This window comes from Nothoprocta perdicaria, unplaced genomic scaffold (assembly GCF_003342845.1).
Source record: "Nothoprocta perdicaria isolate Ctin4 unplaced genomic scaffold, notPer1 scaffold_336, whole genome shotgun sequence".
Classification (NCBI taxonomy): domain Eukaryota; kingdom Metazoa; phylum Chordata; class Aves; order Tinamiformes; family Tinamidae; genus Nothoprocta; species Nothoprocta perdicaria.
In genome coordinates this window covers 368,061-388,983 of record NW_020455573.1, presented here as the reverse complement: position 1 = coordinate 388,983, position 20,923 = coordinate 368,061, and the positions used below count along the sequence as shown (strand labels likewise).

Sequence of the window (20,923 nt, the reverse complement as noted above, 5' to 3'; positions counted from 1 at the left end):
CGCGACCCCGCCCCCCGGTCCCGGCCCGGGTCAGCGCCTTCCAGGCGCCGCGCGGGGAAGCGGCTCCTTCCCACGGCCGCCGGGGCCGGGGGCGCCCGCGGGGGCAGCGCCGCGGCCGGGAGCGGTGCGGAGCGAGGGGCTGAGCGGGGCRGGAAGGCCGGGCCCCCGGCGGCAGGAAACCCTTCCCGCCCCGGCCCTGCTCCCCCGGCCCCGCTGCTCCCTTCCCGGGAGCTGCTTCCTGCCCTGCCCGCGAGCCCCGGCCCYGGCAGAGCCGGGCTCGGACCGGGGCCCCGTGCGGGGCTCGTGCCCGGCTCCACGGCCCCCTGGACAACTCGGGCCGAGCGGGAAGCAGGGCCTGGACGCACTGTCCAAGGGAGCTCCAAGAGCAGCCAGGAGGAGCACGTGGCCGTGGGAAGCAGTGCCAGGAAAGGAAGGCAGGCTGAGCTGGGGAGCGGGCAGAGCCGGCCGCCTCGCAGCCATCACGCAGAGCCACCCGGGCCACACGGCTCTGTTAACGTTTATGAGGGCTCAGAAAAAGACTTGTACAAAAAGGTAAGAGCCAGAGCTGCCCCCRCTGCAGCGAAGGCGGCCGGGGCCCCGTCACGCTCCCTCCCTGGGCATCTCACCCTTCTAGTCACGCTGCTCCGCAGCAGCGGGGGCCACGCAGGGACAAACCCTGGGGCAGGAGAGAAAAACCTCCTCCCTGGAGGCCTCCGAGGACAAGGGGAAGCATCGGGGCTGCTCCGGAGGCAGGGCTGGCACCGGGAGAGCGGCCCGCGAGGAGCAGGTTCCCTGTGCAGCCCGAGCAGCAGGGACGGGGTCGGGATGGCGGGCAGGGCTGGGGCGGCCCCTCGAGCGCCTTCACATGGGGTAGTTGAGCACAACGTCCTGCTTGGCCAGCTCCAGCAACATGGGGTCGTCGAAGAACTTGCTGATGCTCACGTCCTCGCTCAGGCCCTGCGGAGCGAGCACAAAACCAGAATAAAGCCCCCGCAGAAACCCTAGCAAGAAGCCCTGGTGTCCTGGGGATAAGGGCAACTCTTGGGCTCCAGGAGAAGCAGGAAACTCTGCCCAGCGGCTTGAAGACATCCCCAGAGCCCGCCAGGAAGCTKCAAACCTGGGGACTGTGCGGCCAAGGGGCTCTACCAGCTCTCTGCCCTTCCAGGGGGAACCTGCTGCACTCCGTTCCTGCTTTGTTCCCACCTCCCAACCCCTGGCACCAGCCCCAAGCCCTTGGTCCAGCTCCCTAGACCAGTACAGAAGAGAGACACTCATTTTTTCACAGGGCTGATGAGCTCGGTGAGGCCCCCAAGGTGTGAAATGGGCCCTGGGGAGGAGAAGGGAGCTCAGCGGATGCCGCAGGACTCGGCTCTTGGCTGCAGTCGCTGCCAGATTAACATGCTCATGGGACTGTTGCAGCCACCAAACGAGCAGCATGGGGGACAGTCAAAAAAAGGGAAGTCCCGGAGGCCCAAAGGACATTATTCAACTCTGGGAACATGAAGGGGACACAGCRTGCTCCAGGGAGAACACTGCAACGTCTGAGCTGCCAGCACGGAGAGGGATGCGACCGGGGCTGCTCCCCGACGAACCTTCCTGCGCCTGGTCTTGATCATGAACTCCCTGGCCAGATGCGGGGCCGGCTGGGGCTCCAGGGGCCGGATGACGATGCTCTTGTCCAAGGGGTCACCAGGCACGATCTGAAACACAAGCCTGGGACGTGACAACATTCACGGYGTGATGCTGGGGGCTGCTGCAAGCTCCAGGCCTGAACTGCAGTGCATTGGGGACGCCCCCCAGGCCCTGCAGACACCCTCGGCCCTGTCCTCACAGCCCCGACCACATCTGCTTTCCTGGCACAGAAAACCTGTCACCTCACGACCCCCCGCCTTAGTCTTTACTGCCAGGGTAAAGCTAATTGGAGCCAAGAGCACATCCCACCTTCCCCACTCGTCGCTTACGCCGGGATCTCTTGGTACCTGCTACGCACAAGGCTCACGAGTGTCCTGACCAGAGCGGCCGCATGGAGGGACGAGGCAGGTTCGGCTCCTCGCGGCGCCCAGGCCAGGCCCTCCCCTCCCAATGCCCCGGCCCGGCACCCCACAGGGAAGSAGCCGCAGAGCCATCCTCTGTGCCGGCCACGTGCAGCTCTGCCACAGCCTCCRCGAGCCGCACAGCTCGAGCACAGCCTCCTGCCTTCTCGATTAGGGCATCTTGCAGCAGATGGACTCTGAGCCCTGCTCCAAGCTTTGCGCGGCGCTCGCTGCACCGACAGCTCCCCCTGCACGAGGATGCCCTTTCTCCAGGCGCTGAAGGACCCTTACGCTCAGCGAGCAGCAGCGTCGAGCGCTCCCTCGCTAAGGCAAATGGTGACGTAGCTTGGAACGAAGCCACTGGCTTCTGGCAGACACTTTACAGCTAACACACGAAGCCTCCACCAGCTCCCAAAGCCTCTGCAGTCGGGGAGGTCGCCCTCAGAAGCAGCTTGTTCTGTGGCTCYGAGCTCCGCAGAGGGCACTGGCCACAGCCTGTGTCCCTGCCATGTCCCTCCTGCCTGGCTCGCTGCTGCTCGGACTCACCTGCCAGTGGTGGAAGACGGAGAGCGAGAARGCCTGGCCCTGCGTGTGGGTCCTCAAGTCTGTCTCAAAGCCGAACGAATCAATGGCTGGGATGAAGGCTTTGATGGTGTAGAGAGGGGAGCCCGGGATCGGAGCATCTTGTGTCACGTGGCCCCTGCCAGACGGAGAGCAGATTAGTCCTCCTCCTTGTTCCTTCCTGTTCCCTGACGCTCAGGGAAACACGGACACCATCTAGAAGCTTCCCGTGACCTTGGACACCCTCTCCCCACATACCACAGTGGCCAGGATCAGCCTAGAAACCCTCCAGCTGTCCCGTGGCAGGGACTCGGCCCTCTCCCTGCGCTCCAGAAACCCGCACTGGACCCTCTCCAGTGATCCAGCAGCACCGGGAGCCGCGGCCGCTCCGCAACCCTGGAGCGACGGCCGCGGGCAGCAAGGGCTCACCTGCGCCGGGCCAGCACCGTGTAGACTGCAGACACACAGTCGGCGGGGGCCTGCACCTCCACGAAGTAGTAGGGCTCCATGAGGCGGGGGGTGGCCTGTGGGCACGAAGGGACACGCACGGCTGAGCCGGCAGCAGCGCCAACGCGGCGCGGCCCGAGTGCACCAGCGACCAGCGCTCGCCTCCAGCACAGCGCCGCGCGGACAACTCCCCATCTGCCTCCCGTGSGTGCCCAAGGAAACACGAAGCTTGAGCAGAGCTTCCCTCCCGTGGCCCTCAGCCACACGCGTCTCCCCCGCACGCACCGCTCCTGGCAAGGCGAGCGCTCCTGACAGGAGGGGATGCCAGCAGGTTTCCAGGGAACATGACTGCTTTAAAACCTGCCTGCCAGGGTGCTGCAAGCGCTAAAGGGTGAATGAGACGGGTGAACCTGGCATCCTGGAGGCAGGAATTGCAGCAACGGTGCTGCCCGGGCTCCTGCACCCTCCCMGAGGCTGCGGGTGCCGGCGCCACGGGGCCTCGGTGTCCGCCACGCGCAAGCCCGTCCTCACCATGAGGAAAGCCGAGTAGACCACCCTGCGGGCCGTGGGGATGATCTGCCCTCCGCCCCGGTGCAAGGGCTCCTGAGCAATCACCGCATCCAGGATCTTAAACTTCACGTTGCGGATCACTGGGGAAGGGAAGAAATGACAGAGTGACCTGAGGGGGACGTTCACCACCGTATTTAGCACCAGCCAGACATCTCCAGACACCCGAGCACACAGCAGAGTCTGAGAGCCACCAGCGGAGGATCTCCTAAACCGAGGTCTGAAASGATGAGGGTGACCAGGTCCAAAGCCTGTCAGCCTGTCTATCCGCCCGGGGAGGTGAGTTAAAGCAGCTCCTCTCGCAGGGTGCTCAGTAGCTGAGCTCTGGCGGGAGCAGGGCCAGACACCTTCTCTGCATGGAGGCACGGAGTGCCACGGCCTGTGTGGTATCCGCACTGGGGAGAGAGGGGCAGTTTATCACGTCCCTTGCCACCCATCCCCAGCCCTGCTTGGAGCTGGCCCTGCCCCGACAAAATCCCCCACGTCCTTACGGAGGGCAAAATTCAGCGTTTTTAGCAGCTTCACTCCTCCAGGCCYTACTTACATTCATCACAGAGGGGCCCTTCTCTGGTTCCCCACTGAAATCCTTGTACGATGCTGTCCTTCACGGAGCCCAGCARCGACTTGTCCACCTACAGACAGACAGACAGCGCCTTCCGAGACTGAATGCGGATTGCAAGGAACTAACAGACAGACCCCAGTGTTTCAGAGCTGCTTCCCAGAAGAGCAGCTCTGTCCCCCTAATTCCCTACACTGGCTGTTACTCCCTGTCGCAGCTCAGAAGCACCAGCTTCAGTTTGGCATCTAGAGCTACATATGAAGAGTCTATATTTTGTGAATGCTCAAGGCCATTTTGTTGCCAGGTTTGAAGACTTTGAGTTAAAGAGCAGGAACCCTCAAAAATCACAAGCAATTTACTCGCTAGGGCACAGCTGCATCACAGAAAATACAGCGAAGCAGAGCCGGCAAACCAATAAMCGCTGCAAGCACATTGGGACCGTGCGAGCAGGTCCAGGAAGGAGCTCCAGGCTCCGCAGCACTGCCCCGTTTCACTGCAACACGAGCCCAGCGCCTGCGTCGCTCACCTCCGAGGGCAGCGTGTCGTCGACCAGGATGTTGGGGCCGGTTGCGTCAGGCCCGAACGCCCAGATGGAACGAGCAGCCAGCAAATCCCAATCGTATTTGGTCTGGAAGAATTCACCCAGCTTCTTTCTGGTAGAACAAGGAAGAAATTTTAGAAAACAAATATTCCACCTGCACTAACAACATATTTATGACCCTGTTCCCTGCAGGTATAAGATGGACTCAGCTTTTTACCTTGAGCACCTCATTTGTCGAGGCAAGGATGCTCACGGATTAGCTGGTGTCAATAATGGGACAAAACTCTCTGCCCAGAGGCTGCTGTTCAGCACCATGTGCCTCAGATCTCCAGGGCTGCCTATTTTCCCATTGTTTGCTCCAAGGATTCCCCTTTTGCCCTAATTAATCCTACCTGTTCCATGTTATCTGCACCACTTCATTCTCGATGTCCTCAGCRAGTCCCTTCTCCAGAGGCTCCGCAATCATCGTGATCTTGTTCCTGGGATGTGAACAGGTCACAAATATGGCACAGAACTATGGAAACAGGATAACTGGCAGGGCCTCGGGGATTGCTCACTGCCTAGGACACAGCTAGGGAGAGTTGTGCCCTCTGGTGTTGGCATCAGGCTGTAAAAACAGAACCCGCGTGTTCGCAGCCCTGCTCCTAGTGACTGCTCTCCAAAATCCGCTCGTCTCCGAGGCGGATCCCTGAGGGCCAGGGCTGCTCCCTGCCTCCTGCCACGCACCCAGCTGCAGGAGGGAGCAGAGCCAGCCCCGAGCAGGCGCAGGGGCCAGCTCAGTGTCCCCCTGTCACCAGYACGACCAGACACTGCCTCAAACAACCCCTCCAACACATGGGAAGTGTCCCCAGAGCAGGTCACCTCTGCAAGCCCAACAGTTCAAACTTCTCCTCTTCCCAAAAGTAAAGTTTCTGGCCACGGGGAGAGTGCAGCACAGTAAAGGAGGGCAAGAAAACCCCAAAACGGCAGTGGAAAACAGGAAAGCTCTGCTCAAGATAACATAGCAGACCAGGAGTGCCATGAAAATTCAGGTGTGAAAACAACCCTGGGCTCACAGATCTTACTCTGTGAACATTTCCTGTATTATCTCCCAGATCTCCCTCCTTCAATATGTCCATCCCATAATGCACTGATGGAGAAGGAAGACAGGACCAAGCAGCAAGGCCAGAAAGGAGCAAATCCATTTCAAGACTGAGTAAGAGAAACTTTTCACAATGGATTTGGGGAATAATGGAGGCAGCACTTGGCTCTTTGGCACCTCTTCTGGCTCTAGGATATGCTGCTTAGTCTCAGAAACACCAGACAGGTGCTGAGGTCACAGTTTACTGCAAAATGTAGTTAAAWGGGGAGACACAGAGAGGCGAATCTCTCAGTTTCCTCCGTTTTGGGAAATACTGYGAAGTGCAGAAACATCCCTGGGACTGAGTGTGTTTCAGAAGGGTTTAACAGAGCTGCTGCAGTGGAAGGCTGCAAACCTTGGACCCCTGCCACGTTCATGGCAACAGCTGCTGCGAGCAGACCCCTTGCAGGCAGCAAAATCTCATCTCCAGCAGCCCCCTCCATCTGCCTCATCTCAGCTCGCCCGGGTTGCCAAGAATTCTTACTTCTTATTCGGTGTCTCAGCAAAGCACTTCAGGGAGGACGTTTCTACCACCGTCTCGCAGAACGTCACAACTGGATCAGCAACCTGGAAGACAGCAACAGGATGGCGAGGGGGTTGCACACCCAGGCTCCAGCAATACCTTGTTGGCCCAGAGAGACTAGCTGAAACCTTTGAACACCTGCAAGAAAAACCTGTCTCATCTGCCAGCGTTTTAATTGGGGCTTCATCGGCACCGCTGAAGCCTGCACAGGCAGCTGCAGCAACTCCTTCATCCAAACACGAGAGAGAAGCATTAAAGCCGAGCAAACAGAGCTGTCAATCCACTGACACCGCTCAGCAGAGACATCTCTTCCTCCAGATCTGGAAGCACACTGATCTCAATTGATGTTGGCCATGCAATGGCTGGAGTAAAGGAGAGGGCTGCAACACGCTCACCAACTGCTCTCCATGGCAATTTTAGGCTCTCCACTACATGGTCCAATTCAACAGGGCTGTAAGAGTAACTTCGGCAGCTGGACAGAGCTTTTATTTTTAAAGAAAGCTGACAAAGCCCATGCCAAGGAGCTCGGGACACTAGCAGACCTGGCAGTGATGCAAACACTTCAGTACCTGGGGCTGTCTCTTGCCTTCTCCAGGCCCGTCCCACAACCTCAAACTAACCAACCTCCTGCATAAACAAAACTGGCTGCCACCTCAGCATGGAGCCAGGCATGGCCAAGGCAGGAGAAGGCACCTGAAGCTACAGCCACAGAAGCCTCTAGCAACTCACAAGCAGCTACAGGGAGCTTATTGCAACRACGCCCTCAAGCTCCCTCTTCCTGAACTGCAAAGAGACCTCAGAAGAAGACAGAAATTCTACATTTTGCTAGGTTTATCTTTTCACCCTTCTGACTTATGGGGACAAAACCACAGGGAATGATCTCCCTCACTCGTTTCCTCACCTTGATATCAATCTCTGAATACATCTTGCGTAGATCATGCATCACACAGTCCAGATAGAGCTCCCCCGTCCCCAAGATCACATGTTCCCCAGACTCTTCCACCTGAAAAGCAGGAGCAGGGATTAACTTGCAGCAAACTCRTGCTGAGTCGACCACCAGCCATTTCCAGCAGGAAAGGCTCACGTGCGCTGCAGAAAGCTGCTTCCGTGGCACAGCAAGGCACATGCATTTTTGTTTGGTTTAGAGCGTTCTGCTGTTTCCACCTGGTTTATGAGATCAGCTGCAGCAGCATGAGAAACAWGAGCAAAACAACCCACAGGGGAAAAAAAAAGGTTGTTTTTCTAGATCAGCCTACAGGGAGGCCCRAAGCACAGCCCGGAAACAGCCAAAAGACCAGGAGTACCTTGGTAGTAAGTGACGGGTAACTCTTGTTGACTTTGCGGAGACCATCTAACATTTTGGGCAGCTCAGAGGGGTTGACTGGCTCCACAGCTATTTTGATGACAGACGTGGTATTGAACTTCAGAGGACGGAAGATCTGAGCCTGAAACCAAACAAGGACAAAGACCTGAATCTCTGCATCATGAGATGGATGCTGGAGTCGGACAGAGCACTTGGATAATCTCCTACGAGTGGCTCTCGTGCCCTGGCCTCTTGTTAGACACTTGTTTGTTGGTTTGAACCCTGCCACCAGGGCTGTTCAGACGTGCTCCACGCCTTGCCTCCCGCCCCGCCGAGCGAGCCCCGCTGCTCRGTACCTCCTCGTTGCCTCGCGGCTCCGTCACAGTGGCCGTCTTCACGATGGGCTGGTCCACTCCTTCGATCAGCACCCAGTTGCCGGCAGGAACGCGGTTCACCTCAATGTGGTACCTGCAGGACAGGGGCGTCAGCGCGCAGCTCRCGGCCATCACCACAGCCTGTTCTCCTGCCCGTGCCCGGCAGCACTGCTCCCAGGCCACTCCTCTCCCGGAGCTTTCCCTACCTTGCGACCGAGATCCAGAGGCGTCCGACAGTGCAGATCTGGGAATCCTCCTCATCCTCCAGGGTGTAGTTTTCTCCCAGGACCTTCACAGGCTGCCCAGCATGGATAGTGCCGCTGAGCACTCTGCCGAAGGCGTGGAACTGAACGCCATCGTCYGTGCTGTACATTTTTGTGGTGTGACACATCAGCGGACCCTTCCCATGGGAGAGAGAGAGAGAAACAGGCCTTTTCTAACACAAACAGACAAGAAGCAGGCACAGACCTGGGAGGACTCATGGAGAGAAACTGATTAATGGACTGAAACATCAGAACAAACATTTCTTAGCCCTTAATTTTCTTCGGTGACAAGCTTTATCTCCTCTTGCTCTATACAGAACCCCATGCAAGGGCCTTGGAACGCTTGGCTGGCGCTCTACCCCACTCCTGTGGAACAATCAACAGCGATGGGGATGAGGCCACGACGCAGGCGGACCATGAGGGAAAGTGTGATCTGCTGGTCTGCAAACCTGTCCCCGTGCAGGGCACAACAGCTGAGCTGCTGCAGGTCGCACCTTTCCGCCCCAAAAGGTCACGCTCTAGCTAGTGATGTAGGGACAATGTAAGGTTTCCTATAGATTCTCCCAACTCAAAAAGTCACGGACAGGTTCCGCATTAAGCAGACAGTCAGCATGGGTGGCTCTGGGTGACTCTGAACGCCAACTCCATGCAAGGTATGGTGGAAGAGGACAGTTCAGTGAGGCTGCTTTGATAGGAAAGAGGCTGCTAACTCTTGAGGGTATTTTTGTCAGTAGAGTTCAGATCAGTTTTCTCAGAGTATGGAAAGAGACCCCAACTTCACGAAAAAGGGCAGGAAAAGGCAGCAAAAGGACACAAAATCACCCTGCAGTTCCCATGTGCTCTGAAGGCCTGACCTAGTCTCTGCTCTTCACTGAGCAGTCACACACTTCTCTCCCAGGGGCTGCCCTGGCAGGCAGAGTGAAGAGATTTGTTTCCGTATCGGATGAGAGGTTTCAAAACGCTGGAGGTCAAATCTGCCCAAGAGGCAGCTGCCCTACCCCGGCTCCGAAAGGAGGGTGCATTTGCTACACTTTGGAAGATTTAAAGCAAAGAAAAAGRAGCTTCCTTACATCAGGGTCGCAGTCGCTCATGGCCTCCCCTAGGTCGGAGTCCACGCCACCCGTGTAGGTGTGCTCGATTTTGGTCTTGGCCCCCACTTTTGGGGAGGGGATATGTTGCACACACATGTCCACAAAGCCTGCAAAAGTAGCGTCTGTGAGAACGTGGTTAGGCAGGAAACTTCAGGGTGCAGAAGGGGCTCCAGCACAGACAAGCCCGGGCCTTTCTGGCAGCGCATGTGTGGCCACGGGGAGATGCAACCCGCATCTCAAGGTCTCCTCTGGGGACACAGTTTGTATTACATGTTTAGGAAAGCAGGAGTTGAGACAAGCCCTTTGCAAGCGCAAGCAGGCACTCCACGGCTGCAGTACAGCACTGGACTCTGTCTCAGCTATCAGAAAGACTGTGGAAGGGAGCAGGAGCAGTCTTTACCTGTGAATTCCCCAAAGAACTTCTTGCAGACAAGCCGCAGGAGGGGTCGAATGTTCAGTTTCAGCTCCTCTTTGGTCAGGTGGATGCCAAGTTCATCGAGAGTCCTGGGCAGGGTCGTGTCCACATCCCCAACCACCTGCAAGAGAGCAAGCACCGCTGGTGGCTTCCAGAGGCCACCCAAGACGTCGACTCCCAGGCGCAGCTCCACGCACCGCCTGGCTCTCGACTCGCTCTGCTTACATGGGGGGTAAAATCATCCCTTGGCTGATCCCAGAGCACGCTACAAAACCAGAGCAAAGGAAGCTGTATTTATTAGCTGTGCAAACACAAGCATGAAAGTGTAAGGAACAACTGTGAGGAGTTGCCCAAGGATTCTCTGCACCTTCAACAGGAGAAACACGTGAAGATRACAATAGATAAGGGAGAGCCCTGCAGATGCCATCACCAGATGCCATCACCATCTAGTGTTCAGGCCCTGAAAGCTCAGAGCCAGAACTGCCGCAAGGAGAAGGAGCCACCACATACCTGAGCCAGGATCTTGTAGAGGGGCTCAAGGATGAACTCCACAAAGCTGCGCTGGGAACTGCTCGTCGGGGCCTTTTTAGTGAACTTCCGACTGTTGGGAGGTAAAAGCAGAGCCTTGGGGRACAAGCCTCGGGCACCCCAGCTGTGAGCACACTTGCACAGCCCCTGCTCTCCTCAGCTTCTCTTGCTCTCCCTCCCAATCTCCCTGGGAAAGACTCGTGCACACAGGAGTGGCCCTCACTTCAAATGAAGGCCAAGAGAGACTTTCTGCTCCTGCTTATGGGTTCAGAACAATCAGAGTCCGAGCGGGCAGGAAGCCTGACTCAACCCTTCCCAGCTACTCCTATATCATAGGATCACAGGATAATCCATGCTGGAAGGGGTTTTGGGAGCTCGTCCAGCCCATATTCAGAGAGCAGGGAAGGGAAAACCCTACAATAAGCTAACAAACATTTAAAGGAGCTTCTTACGTCTTCGGGTTGAAGTAGATGTCACCCCAAAGCCGCTTTGCGAACTCCTGGTAATTGATATCACCTAGAAAAAGCAAAGAACAAAGATCTCTGACATCACTAATAAAACACATTTCTCCCATAAAATGAAAAAGCAAGAGTTTCCAGTAAAACAACCACAAGGATTCAATGCAATGAACCAATCCTGGTGGGCAGAACAAGGCAGCTGCAGAGGGTTCTGTGTCCCAGGCCTGAACAAACTGAAGACCATCCAGGGAGGTGGCTAGAAGWCTGAGGTGGCACTGAGGATGCCACCCCATGTCAACGTGGGCTTGCAAATGTGCTTCTCAGGAGCATTTCAGCCACCTCAGCTACACAGAAGGTCATGGATGAGAAAAGCTGCTCGGCCAGGCTCCACAATGCAGGGCTCCTGCTACAGCTGCTTCCTCTTCCAAGCACTAACAGCTCCAAACATTAACACTTGCAGACATGAATGCCAAGGTGCTGGGCTGCCTCTCACCCCATCTGCCCCGCAGCTCTAGCTCAGGCATTGTCTGCCCTGCTGAACATCTCTGGGTTCTCTTCTCTTTTTCAGCTGCTGCACAAAGGCCACAGCCAAAAACCCAAGTGCTGAAGGAACAGGGGGCTACTGGACTGGCACGGTGGATTTACAGTAAGACAGCAGTGATAATCTACAGCAGTTTTCAAACAAGCTTTTGCTGTGGGGATACATCTTAGAAATTTCATGGCAGCTGTGGTTTTGACAGCTAAATGAGTATAACTTATGTTAGCTCGAGCTTCTTATAAAAATCCCTGGTGGCTACAGCCAAATTTAGAGTACCCATTCAGCCCATGTCTTCCAAAAATGATGAAATCTCCTATTGACTGTGCCCGTGTGTACTCCCTGAAAGGAGAATCATCTCAGGAGGCAGCCAGTGCATTCTGTGATGCCAGGGGAGTCATTTATTCCTCCAGAATCCACGTGTGTCCTCCAGAGGACACACGATATTGTGGCACACCAGGCCCTGACCTCTCCACCTTCTTCCACCCTGAGGCCAACTGCTTTGCAAGAGCTAGGCCAGCTGCTTTAAAATATCCTTCTTCTCTGCTCCTACAGTTCACCCAAAATTCCCAGTGCGAGAAAATTCCTCAGCATCTTAGCTGCCCAGCTGGGTAACAGAAGCAAGATGCCCACTTTTACAAGTGGCAGGTTGCCCTGGGTTGGCAGCTGGGGAGGAGAGAATTAAATCAAAGCCAGAAAAAGACAGTTTCTTAAAAAAGACTAAAGGGCAAGAGTGCAAAACCTCATGGGCCAAGCTTGTGCCCGGCTGCAGCTGAGCCTCAGACTCTGGAGACTTTTATGGAAAGAAACTTAACTGCTTCACTTCTGAGACGTTTGATATGGGGGCAGAGCGTGATCAACAAATCTGCCTTCCTTTGCTATCACAGGGTTCATTTTGTCTGCTTAAGGATACATACAAGACACTGGCTTTTGACTCAGGAAAGATTTATCAGGAGAAACTATCTAGCTAAAAACAAGTTAGAATTGGATCCCTGCTTTCTACTGGCACAGCAAAACTGCAATAAAGTCATCTGGACTGAGATTTGCAGTAGCTCTCAACTCCCAGGAGTTCGGGAATGCACATATTGGCCATACACGAGCAGCAAAAAGCAGAGGCTGAATGGCTTAGAAAGTCTCAACAAAAATAAAGAAGAGTTAGAAAATGAAATGTTAAAAACTGTACAAGGTTTCTGGATAATCCTCACCATATGTGTCTGCATAAATCTTTGCGAAAGATCCCAGCGTGAAGCAGATGCTGTACTGTGAACTGGAGAAACACACGTTTCCCAGAAGGGGCGACAGGACCAGGTTTTCATCAGTGGAATACATGCTGAGGGAAGACAGATTTTAGATATAGGAAAAAAATATCAATGTTATGAACCAAGAAAGACACTTAAATCTACTTCCCACACCAAACACTAGTGTGTGACAGRGGATGATTCTGCACTGCCAAACAGCGGCTGAAAAATGATTGCAATGTGCCCGGCTGTCAGAATTTCAGGATCAGGATCAATTTTGTTACCACAAATTACAAAGAAATATTCAGAAATCTAAAACTAACAGGCCACCAGCACAAGTGCTTTGTATTGTTTGTTAGGTAGGGGTTGTTTTGCCTCTGAAAAAACAGGAACAGAGTCAGTCAACTAAGGGAGAAGATAATACAAGGCAAGTAAGGCACAGACAGAATGGCATGGAAGTGATGGTAATGAGTTCACGAGCATGCTAGACAGGATAAATTATCATGCTCTGAACTCCATGATGCCAGCAGCAACTGAACAGACATGCAAGGGAAGTCGTGTGCAAATTCAGATCTGGGGTTATACAGGTTACGACGCAGACACAGACTGAAGGGAAGACTGCTATTARAAAATGACCCGGCTGGCAAAGGCACCCCAGAATCAAGGACAGTAAAATAGTGGTTGTATTTTGCTGTCAAGGTTAGAGAAGATTTCCTTCAGTTTTGGAGGGTAGTCTTGCAGGGAGATTTCACCAAAGCAATGCTATGGTAGATATTTAGGGGCTGGGACAGACAATGCCCATTACTTTTGTTAAGATATTTTAGGAGATTTGAGAAATCTCAGCTTATGACATGGGCCATAGACAAAATGGAGGACAAAATTCCTGTGGCCCCTCTCTGTATTGTCTATGTGGAAAAGAAAATTACTCCAGTCAGAAGTCACAAGGCAAGAGTCAGTACTTTCTCATATGTTAAATAATCTGAGATAAATTTTCAATTGATTCTTCCTGCTCCATTTCCTATGACCCAACATATCAAGAGATAAACTTGTGATTTTAGCAGCCACAAAGAGCAGYGTCTGTGATGGAAGGAGGACAACCAGCGGCACCAAGGCGAGCCCTGTACCTGATCAGGCCGTTGACTTCGTCCACGATGTGTCGCAGTTTGTAATAGGCATCRGTGGGGGGCAGCTTGAGCTCCAGGATGAGGCGGTCGATCTTGTTGATGCAGACGGTCACGGCGAGCCGCTCCTGCACCGCGTGCTTGATGAGGCGCTCGGTGTTGAGCATCACCTGCGGGGCGAGCACAGCACCTCCAGCCACAGCCCTGCACAGAATGCTCTGTGGGCCGTGACGGCAAGCAGTGACCCCTGCGCACGGGGCTCGAGCCCCTGGCAGTGCCTCAGCGCAGCCACCGGCCATCAGCTGGCCCTGTCAAACGCAGCACTAGGTGCTAATCCAACCAAATTCCTTGAATTCTACCCCTTGGACATTTCTGATATAAATAATCTGCTTGCTTTTAGGAGATGGAGATGCAAAGGAGTTAGACAATCAGCCTACRGTTCACATGCATCGTGTCAGATCTGCAAGCAGAATCCAGACGCCTGACTCCCTGCTTTGCTCGGAAAGAGCTCTCCCTTGTCAGGCTGTCCTCCAAAAACCCTTCACAGAAAGCTGAACCCATCCTATGCCTCCACCACGAGGCAGGATCACAGAATTCAACGTAAGACACTTGGGAATTAACCCTGACACTGACTCACCCCTTCAGCTGCATCGATGAAAAGCACAACGCCATCCGAAATGCGAAGGCCGGCCGTGACTTCATCCGAAAAATTGACGTGGCCTTCAAAGATAAACCAGGAGAGAGGACGGAGTGAGCAGCGCCCCGAGGCCCGCAGCACCGAGGGGAGAAGTGCCCTCCGCTCTGCAGCTCGCCCCGCTCCCTGCTACCCAGCAGGGCAGGGCGCAGAGCGCGCTGCTCCTCCTGCAGCGACTCGGGAGCAGCTGCCAGGGCTCCAGGGAGGGATTCACTTCAGGGTTAATCCTATCTCTTCATGAGCAAACACAACAACTGCTCTAACGGGCACTTCTTTTCTTACATTTGTCACTGTGTTTCGCAAAACTCAGTGCAAATACTTCCAAGAAAAAGAYGTCAATTACTTCTCTTGGAAGAACAGGTGCTTCTCCCACCATCCTCCTTCTCCTGTACTTTGATCTCCTCCACCTGCAGCTGTAACCCAACAGAAGTGTCCAGAAAGCCTCTTTCCCAAAGCTCTACCTCAGTTTCCTGCAGCAGGCTCAYGTGGGATGACACCCGCACAGAGGAGCTTGTCAGAGGCCCACTGAAAGCCTCACTCTGGGGCAATGACATTTGAGAAAACCTGGAAAAGCCCCTTCTACATCCGCTTCTCCTACACTGGARTCAACGTTCAGCTGCATTAACCCTCATTTTGCCTGAAAATTGGAAACGATTGTAACTAAAAATCAGCCGCAGGGATTTCAGGAGAATGAATCCAGTTAAAGSCTCAGGTTTCAAGGCCTGGCTAGAATCACCTACAAAAATGCAAAGTCAAACATAGGTTTTCCATTGGGAAGGGAAACTTCCCAGGGTGTCACTGCACTTAAGTGGCACCTCCAGACCAAATAACAGATGAATGAACTTTAAGGGTGGAGATTTTCATTCTGTTTTTCTGAGAGCCAATGTCACACAGTCCCACCACRACCTAACATAAAAGCTCTTCAATTGTCCTCATTTAACCTGTACAGGTTTTTATTGCTCTGCTTCTCTCAGTAGCACTACTGAGAGGGTCACACCTTTAATACTGATAAAAACCTTTATTCACATATTTCTATTTCACACGTTGCCCCTGCTTGAGCAGGGGGTTTGCAATAGATCATCTGCAGAGGTCCCTTCCAACCTCAACCATTCTGTGATTCTGTGATTAAGCTGTCTTCTCCTATGAAGTTTCCAAAAAAAGGATTTTCAGAATGATAAAATCACCTGGTGTGTCAATGATGTTGAAGAGAAAAGATTTTCCTTTGGTGTCTGGCAGAACAATAGTGACGGGAGTGCTCTTGATCCCTACGCCCCTCTGAAAGAGAGGAAACACAGATTATYGATTACAGGAAAAACAAAAATCACAGTGTGAAGATGCAGAAGACCATCAGGAAAAACTAATTAAAAAGATGGAAAGAGGAAAATAACCACCCAGCTCAACCTGCTGTGCTTGGGGAGGAAATAACCACCCTGGATCACCGCACTGCCCAGCCCTGCTGCTCCATCCATCCGGACTCAGCCTAGCGAGCTACTTCTCTAACACAACATAGGCCATGGAAAAATACACAATTATACCAGAAATGGAAGCCCCCCTTTTTTTTTTCTCTCCTTTCTGTGCTTTTGTCCTTCTGTTGCTGTTAAGTTATGCTTCCATGCATAAGATTTGATCATGCGGAGTGTGAAATACAGCATTAAAATGAGGAGRAAAAGAAACGCTTGACAGGATTGTTCTGGACACGACGATGTAAYGACATCCAGCGAGGAGGATGAGACAAGGTTCCCATCTATGCCCGACCGCACGGAGCCAGAGCTCCCAGCTCCTGGCCCAGGAAGCCCAGCAAAAAATCCTGCGTATCCTTCTCACCCACCACTGCTGTGATCAACCCCTGCCACATCTTTCCCTGGAAGATAAGGGAGGCYGTAACGGTGGTGCAGATTCTCAACACTATAGAGGTTATCATCTTAGGTGAATAAAAACATAAGCAGAGATAAGTACTGAGGGAAAGGGGAGTTGGACTGAGGATCTTTCAGCTGCAAAGATAAGCAGATCATTTTATTTATAAGGAGCACGGTCTAAATGTGTGAGGCACGGAAAGATGTTACAATGGAAGAAGACACTCAGTACAGTACATTAACTGCGAATGAACGAGACAACCAACAGGCTGCAGTCGCTGCACTTACCTCCTGCTCTGTGAACAGTATGTCAGTGTAGCAGAGCTGCAAAGACAGCAAAATCCTCAAGTCAGAACACCACATTCTTGGTATCAAACACTGTTGTAAATGGGAAATGGTAACTCTTTACACATAGTTAGTGTGGTAAATAAGAGACAGAGCTGGAACTGAGGACCGAGCTCTGGCTTTCCACTCCTGTATTCTCATTATTAAACATTTTCCACACATAGTCTTGCTCCTGCAAAGCCCAGAAGCCAGCTTATGCCATCACTTCTAGCAGCGAGAATAAGCCAAAAACTCACTCACATCCTGGTCGTAGCGTTTCCGGATTTCTGGGTGCGTCTGTTCTATGAGGCAGTCAACAAAACAAGTCTGAAAAATGTCAGAGCACAAGAGAAAGCAGATAACTATGTTCAAACAGAAAAAAWTACAAGTTACCCATCACATCTCTGCTAGACTGCACAGGGAAGGGTGGGAGGCACATTATTTCCACAGGATGAAATAAAAAAAAGAAAGACTACAAATAATTGCATAGCGATAGCAGCACAAAGAGATCACGGCTGCGCAGAGCAGGGGTCAAGAAAGCAGCRGTAAAATTCAGCAATGAGAGGTCGTTACTACTCCTCAATACACCCTGGGGTACTGCTGGGTATCTGTTCTACCTTGCCGTGGTGGAGGTGCCCACACAGAGTCACATTGCGAATTAGCTCCGAGTTATCCATCAGATCTGCCAGGAAACTGGAGGAATGAAACACAAAAGACTGTTAGAGGATTCTGATGAAAAGCAGAGGCCGTTTCCATCACGCTTTCTCTCCAAGGTCTCCACCTGCACCCTCTCCAAGCTTTCATTCTGCCAGTGCCCTGCGGAGGAAGAATCTCACTTTACAGATGGGGCGGGTAAGAGAGTTGGAGCCCTAGCCAGATGGCAGTGGGTGGGAGGAGAGTTGGTAAAACTGCTCCTGGTGAAATATTATTAAATATCTTCCTTCTCTTGCAGTCAATAGAGGAAAAGTCACATCCGTGTGTTCAGGCGATGAAACACTTCCACTCAAGCAGCAGCCGTTAGTAAAAAGAGTTGGAGAACAGGCACCCCAGGCAGCTTTCAGAAGCAGCCAGAGGGCTCCGCAGACCTGATTTTTAGCAAASTGTAATAACGTTCCTGAGGGCTTAAGGAAACAATGTTGGAGCTTAAATCTCTTCAATCTCCCTGCAATCACAACTGAGCAGGTAATGATGGGCTGGTCACTTCTAAGCAAATCCTGGGGGAACATAACTGAGATCCTCAATTCGCCAACCCTCTAAGGAGAATGGGAGGCTACACAACAAGCATCAGGTACCACAGGCCTGTGGAAAAGAAGTCCTGCCCAATAATCCCTATTTGAAAAGATTCTGTATTTTAGTCACGCAGCGGACTTTTGCTGTTAGCCATTTAACATGCAACGTTTTCATTAGAAGATAAAAAATACAAAAATCAATGGCAATGTAGATTAAAAGCTTGCCAATTGGTCTCAAAGTAAGGCTAAGTGGGAAATCAATAGCAAGATTGCATGTTCCTGGTTAAGGGTCTTCCTCTGGGCCCCTTGCTAGTCATTTATATCAATGAAAGGGAAGAAGAAAAATCCATTCAATGGAATGAGCAGAGAACAAGGACCGCAGAAGTGGCACAAAAGAAAAAACACAGGTCACCAACCAAGAGCAAAATGGATCATTTGGATAAATAAGATCAAGCCTGCTCACTGCTTTATAGCTGCCTTCACTGAAGACATCTCTGARCAAGGAACCCTGGGGACAGAGCCCGGCAGTAGCTACTTCCAAAAGGTCCTGGGGAGCTCCAGGAAGAAGGAAGGAAATCCAGAGAAACAAAACCTGCCTCAGGTTCCAGGATTAATGCTCAGAGACTACAAAACCTTGGAAAAGGCTGAGATTGGCCATGAAACGGTGCAGGGGTTTGGAGGATGAGCCTAACAGGACACGCAGCTCAAGCTGTTCATCTTCAAACAGAAGAAAACATATAGAAAACAAAACAAAAAACTATAAATGTGATGATCAAGAGCCCCTCTACCCATCAGCAAAACACAGTTTTAAGAGAGAAGGTTAAAAAAATGCTTTTAGATAAAAAAAAATGAGATAGAATAGTTCAATTTTAAAAAATGTCAGGATTTTTTTTGAGAGGTTTGCTCCCAGTCACTGCTTGGTGGGGTGCAACAAGCAGACACTCGCAGGTGCAGCTTAGCTCCAGCCTCATATTAACCCCCACACAGCATGGGGGTGAGAGACAAATCCCGCCTGGAAACTCCTCCCGTAGACAGGAACGGATGGGATGCAGCCACAGGCTGCTGTTCACTGAGATCAAAGCAAAATGTCCCCCCTGGCTGTATCAGAAGGAAGCGGCTGTATAAATATTTCCTGAGTCTACTGAAAAAAGTTGCTTTCAGCAAACCCAGCCCAGAAGTGTTTCCAGCTGCCAAGCTTTCCATCAGCTGTCGAGATGATAAACGATTTAAGCGGCAGAGAAAGAAATGCTCTACACTGTGCAGGGAAAATATCTGTAAAGCCTCCTGACTCCTGTGCCTTCTTCCTCTTCGTTCTGGATCCAAGCGGAGGAGGCAGCTGCACGCACAGCTAAATTGCTGGTGTCGGAAGAGAGAAACCCAAAGCTGCCCCTCAGCGCTCTCCTCCGCGCTCGCGCAGCCCTCTCTGCCTCCAGCCTCTGCCTGTTGTTTACAGGCAGCCAGGGAGCGGCAGCACAGGCGGATCGAGCCAAAGCACAAGCTCCCAGCCCTGCCCGTTACTTACTCCATCTCATAGACGGTGACCGGTAACGTCTGTTCCATCAGAGAGAATTTTTTTGTTTTCACGGGTTTAATAATAGGCTCTGTAAACAAGAGAAAGTGCAGTAAGAATTGTTACCCGTGACCCTGAACAGCAGTGTTCTCAGAAACTCTCATACCAAACAGGGATTTTTTTGGCAGATAGAAACACAATTTTCAGGCTGAGAGATTGTTTTCTTTTGTCCGGGAGAAACAAATGAGATGATTTAAATGTGTTTTCCCATCTCTTTAAAATAACCTTCCGGCCCCTACCGATGTCTGTTCTTCAAAGGACACTTTGGTTTCTGTTTGCAGCAATGCAGAGTGCCAAAATCTGGGCACTGCCAGACTAGTAGGAAGGGTTTATGCATTTTAGAGGCCATGAGGGTTTCTAAGAGGGGTGTTAAAAATTGATGAGGGGTGCAAACAGGAAAACTCTTGGCCTTTTCCAAAGCTGTGCTAAGAGTTTTTGTGCTCCGAAGCCAGCTCGCTGCCTTGCAGCCTCACCAGTGAGAGGCTGCGTGTCCTCCTCCTGCACGATCGTCTCCACTTCGGGCCCGTAGACCTCCTCGGCGGTGGGGTAGTACTTCTTGTCCTCGTGCAGCACCACCTCCATCCCCGGGTGGTCCTCGTCRTGGTCCCCCATGTCATCGTCATCGTCGTCATCCTCGAGCTGCAACCGACACTCGTGTTCAGCCGCTGCCRCCCCGCAGGCCGCGGGGATGGCTTAGGGCCATTAATCTCCACAGAAAGTCTTACAAGAGCAGCCTGGAAGGGGCWGGGATCCCCTGGAAGGGGCTGGGGCCCTTGGAGCCCCTTGGTGCCGTGGCCCACCCGCCCCTGTGGGCCCCTCGGGTCCGTCTGTGCCGGCCTCCAGCAGCCCCCCCCACGCCCTTCCCTAGGGATGGGGATCCCCACGATGCTGCCGGAGGAACCAGGAGGCTCCACTGCGGGACACRGCTCTTCCGGCTGACCACAAATGGAGTCAAGTGTCACCCGCGCTCCCCAGGCCCCTGCTGCAACAGGACCAAGCAGAAYGGGTTTCTTTATCTCTCGGGACTGCAGTATCTGCTGGGGCTTTTTAGATCGACTCTGACGCTCTGGGAYAAAGCGGGGCTAAGGCAGCAGCGCGGCCGGGGCGGGGGCTCGCGCGGGGCCGCAGCCCGGGGCCGCCGCCCCTCACTCGCCTCGTCCAGGTCCTTGGCCTCCCTGCCCAGCTCGTCGTCGTCGTCGTCCGAGTCCAGCTCCGGCCCGATGTAGTTCCCGAACTCATCGTACAGGTCGGTGTCCATGGCTGGGGACACGGGACACGATCACACCGGGAAGGGGGGGCTGAGGCCGCACCGGGCCGGGACCRCCGGGACCCCGAGAGTGCAGCCCCGGAGCAGCCGAGCCAGACCGGACCCGAACCTGCACCTAGACCCGAACCTGAACCCGAACCCCTATCCCGGACCCGAACCCCCATCCCGATCCCGGGCCCGGACCCGGACCCGAACCCCTATCCCGAACCCGCACCCCTATCCCGGGCCCGGACCCCGCTCCGCTCCGCTCACCCGCCGCGCGCTGCCCTCGCCGCCCGCGCCGCGCGACACCGGGCCGGAAGGACCCCC

General features: G+C 53.4%; 1 protein-coding gene across 1 annotated transcript; it reads right to left on the bottom strand.

The window, feature by feature from the left end:
* Positions 1–440: 440 nt before the first annotated feature.
* EFTUD2 (elongation factor Tu GTP binding domain containing 2) lies at positions 441–20,873 on the bottom strand. The gene is made up of 28 exons (XM_026043678.1): positions 20,867–20,873; positions 20,501–20,607; positions 19,821–19,986; positions 19,300–19,378; positions 17,166–17,241; positions 16,810–16,875; positions 16,513–16,548; positions 15,556–15,646; positions 14,315–14,397; positions 13,681–13,847; positions 12,524–12,648; positions 10,778–10,841; positions 10,308–10,398; positions 9,783–9,918; positions 9,362–9,489; positions 8,235–8,428; positions 8,011–8,122; positions 7,656–7,796; positions 7,253–7,354; positions 6,313–6,395; positions 5,101–5,187; positions 4,694–4,820; positions 4,153–4,240; positions 3,573–3,691; positions 3,024–3,118; positions 2,580–2,733; positions 1,593–1,700; positions 441–957 (listed from the first exon to the last, which is right to left on the bottom strand). Exons 2-28 carry the CDS (start codon positions 20,603–20,605, stop codon positions 862–864), a joined length of 2,919 nt encoding a protein of 972 aa, XP_025899463.1. The 5' UTR covers positions 20,606–20,607; positions 20,867–20,873; the 3' UTR covers positions 441–861.
* Positions 20,874–20,923: the final 50 nt, after the last annotated feature.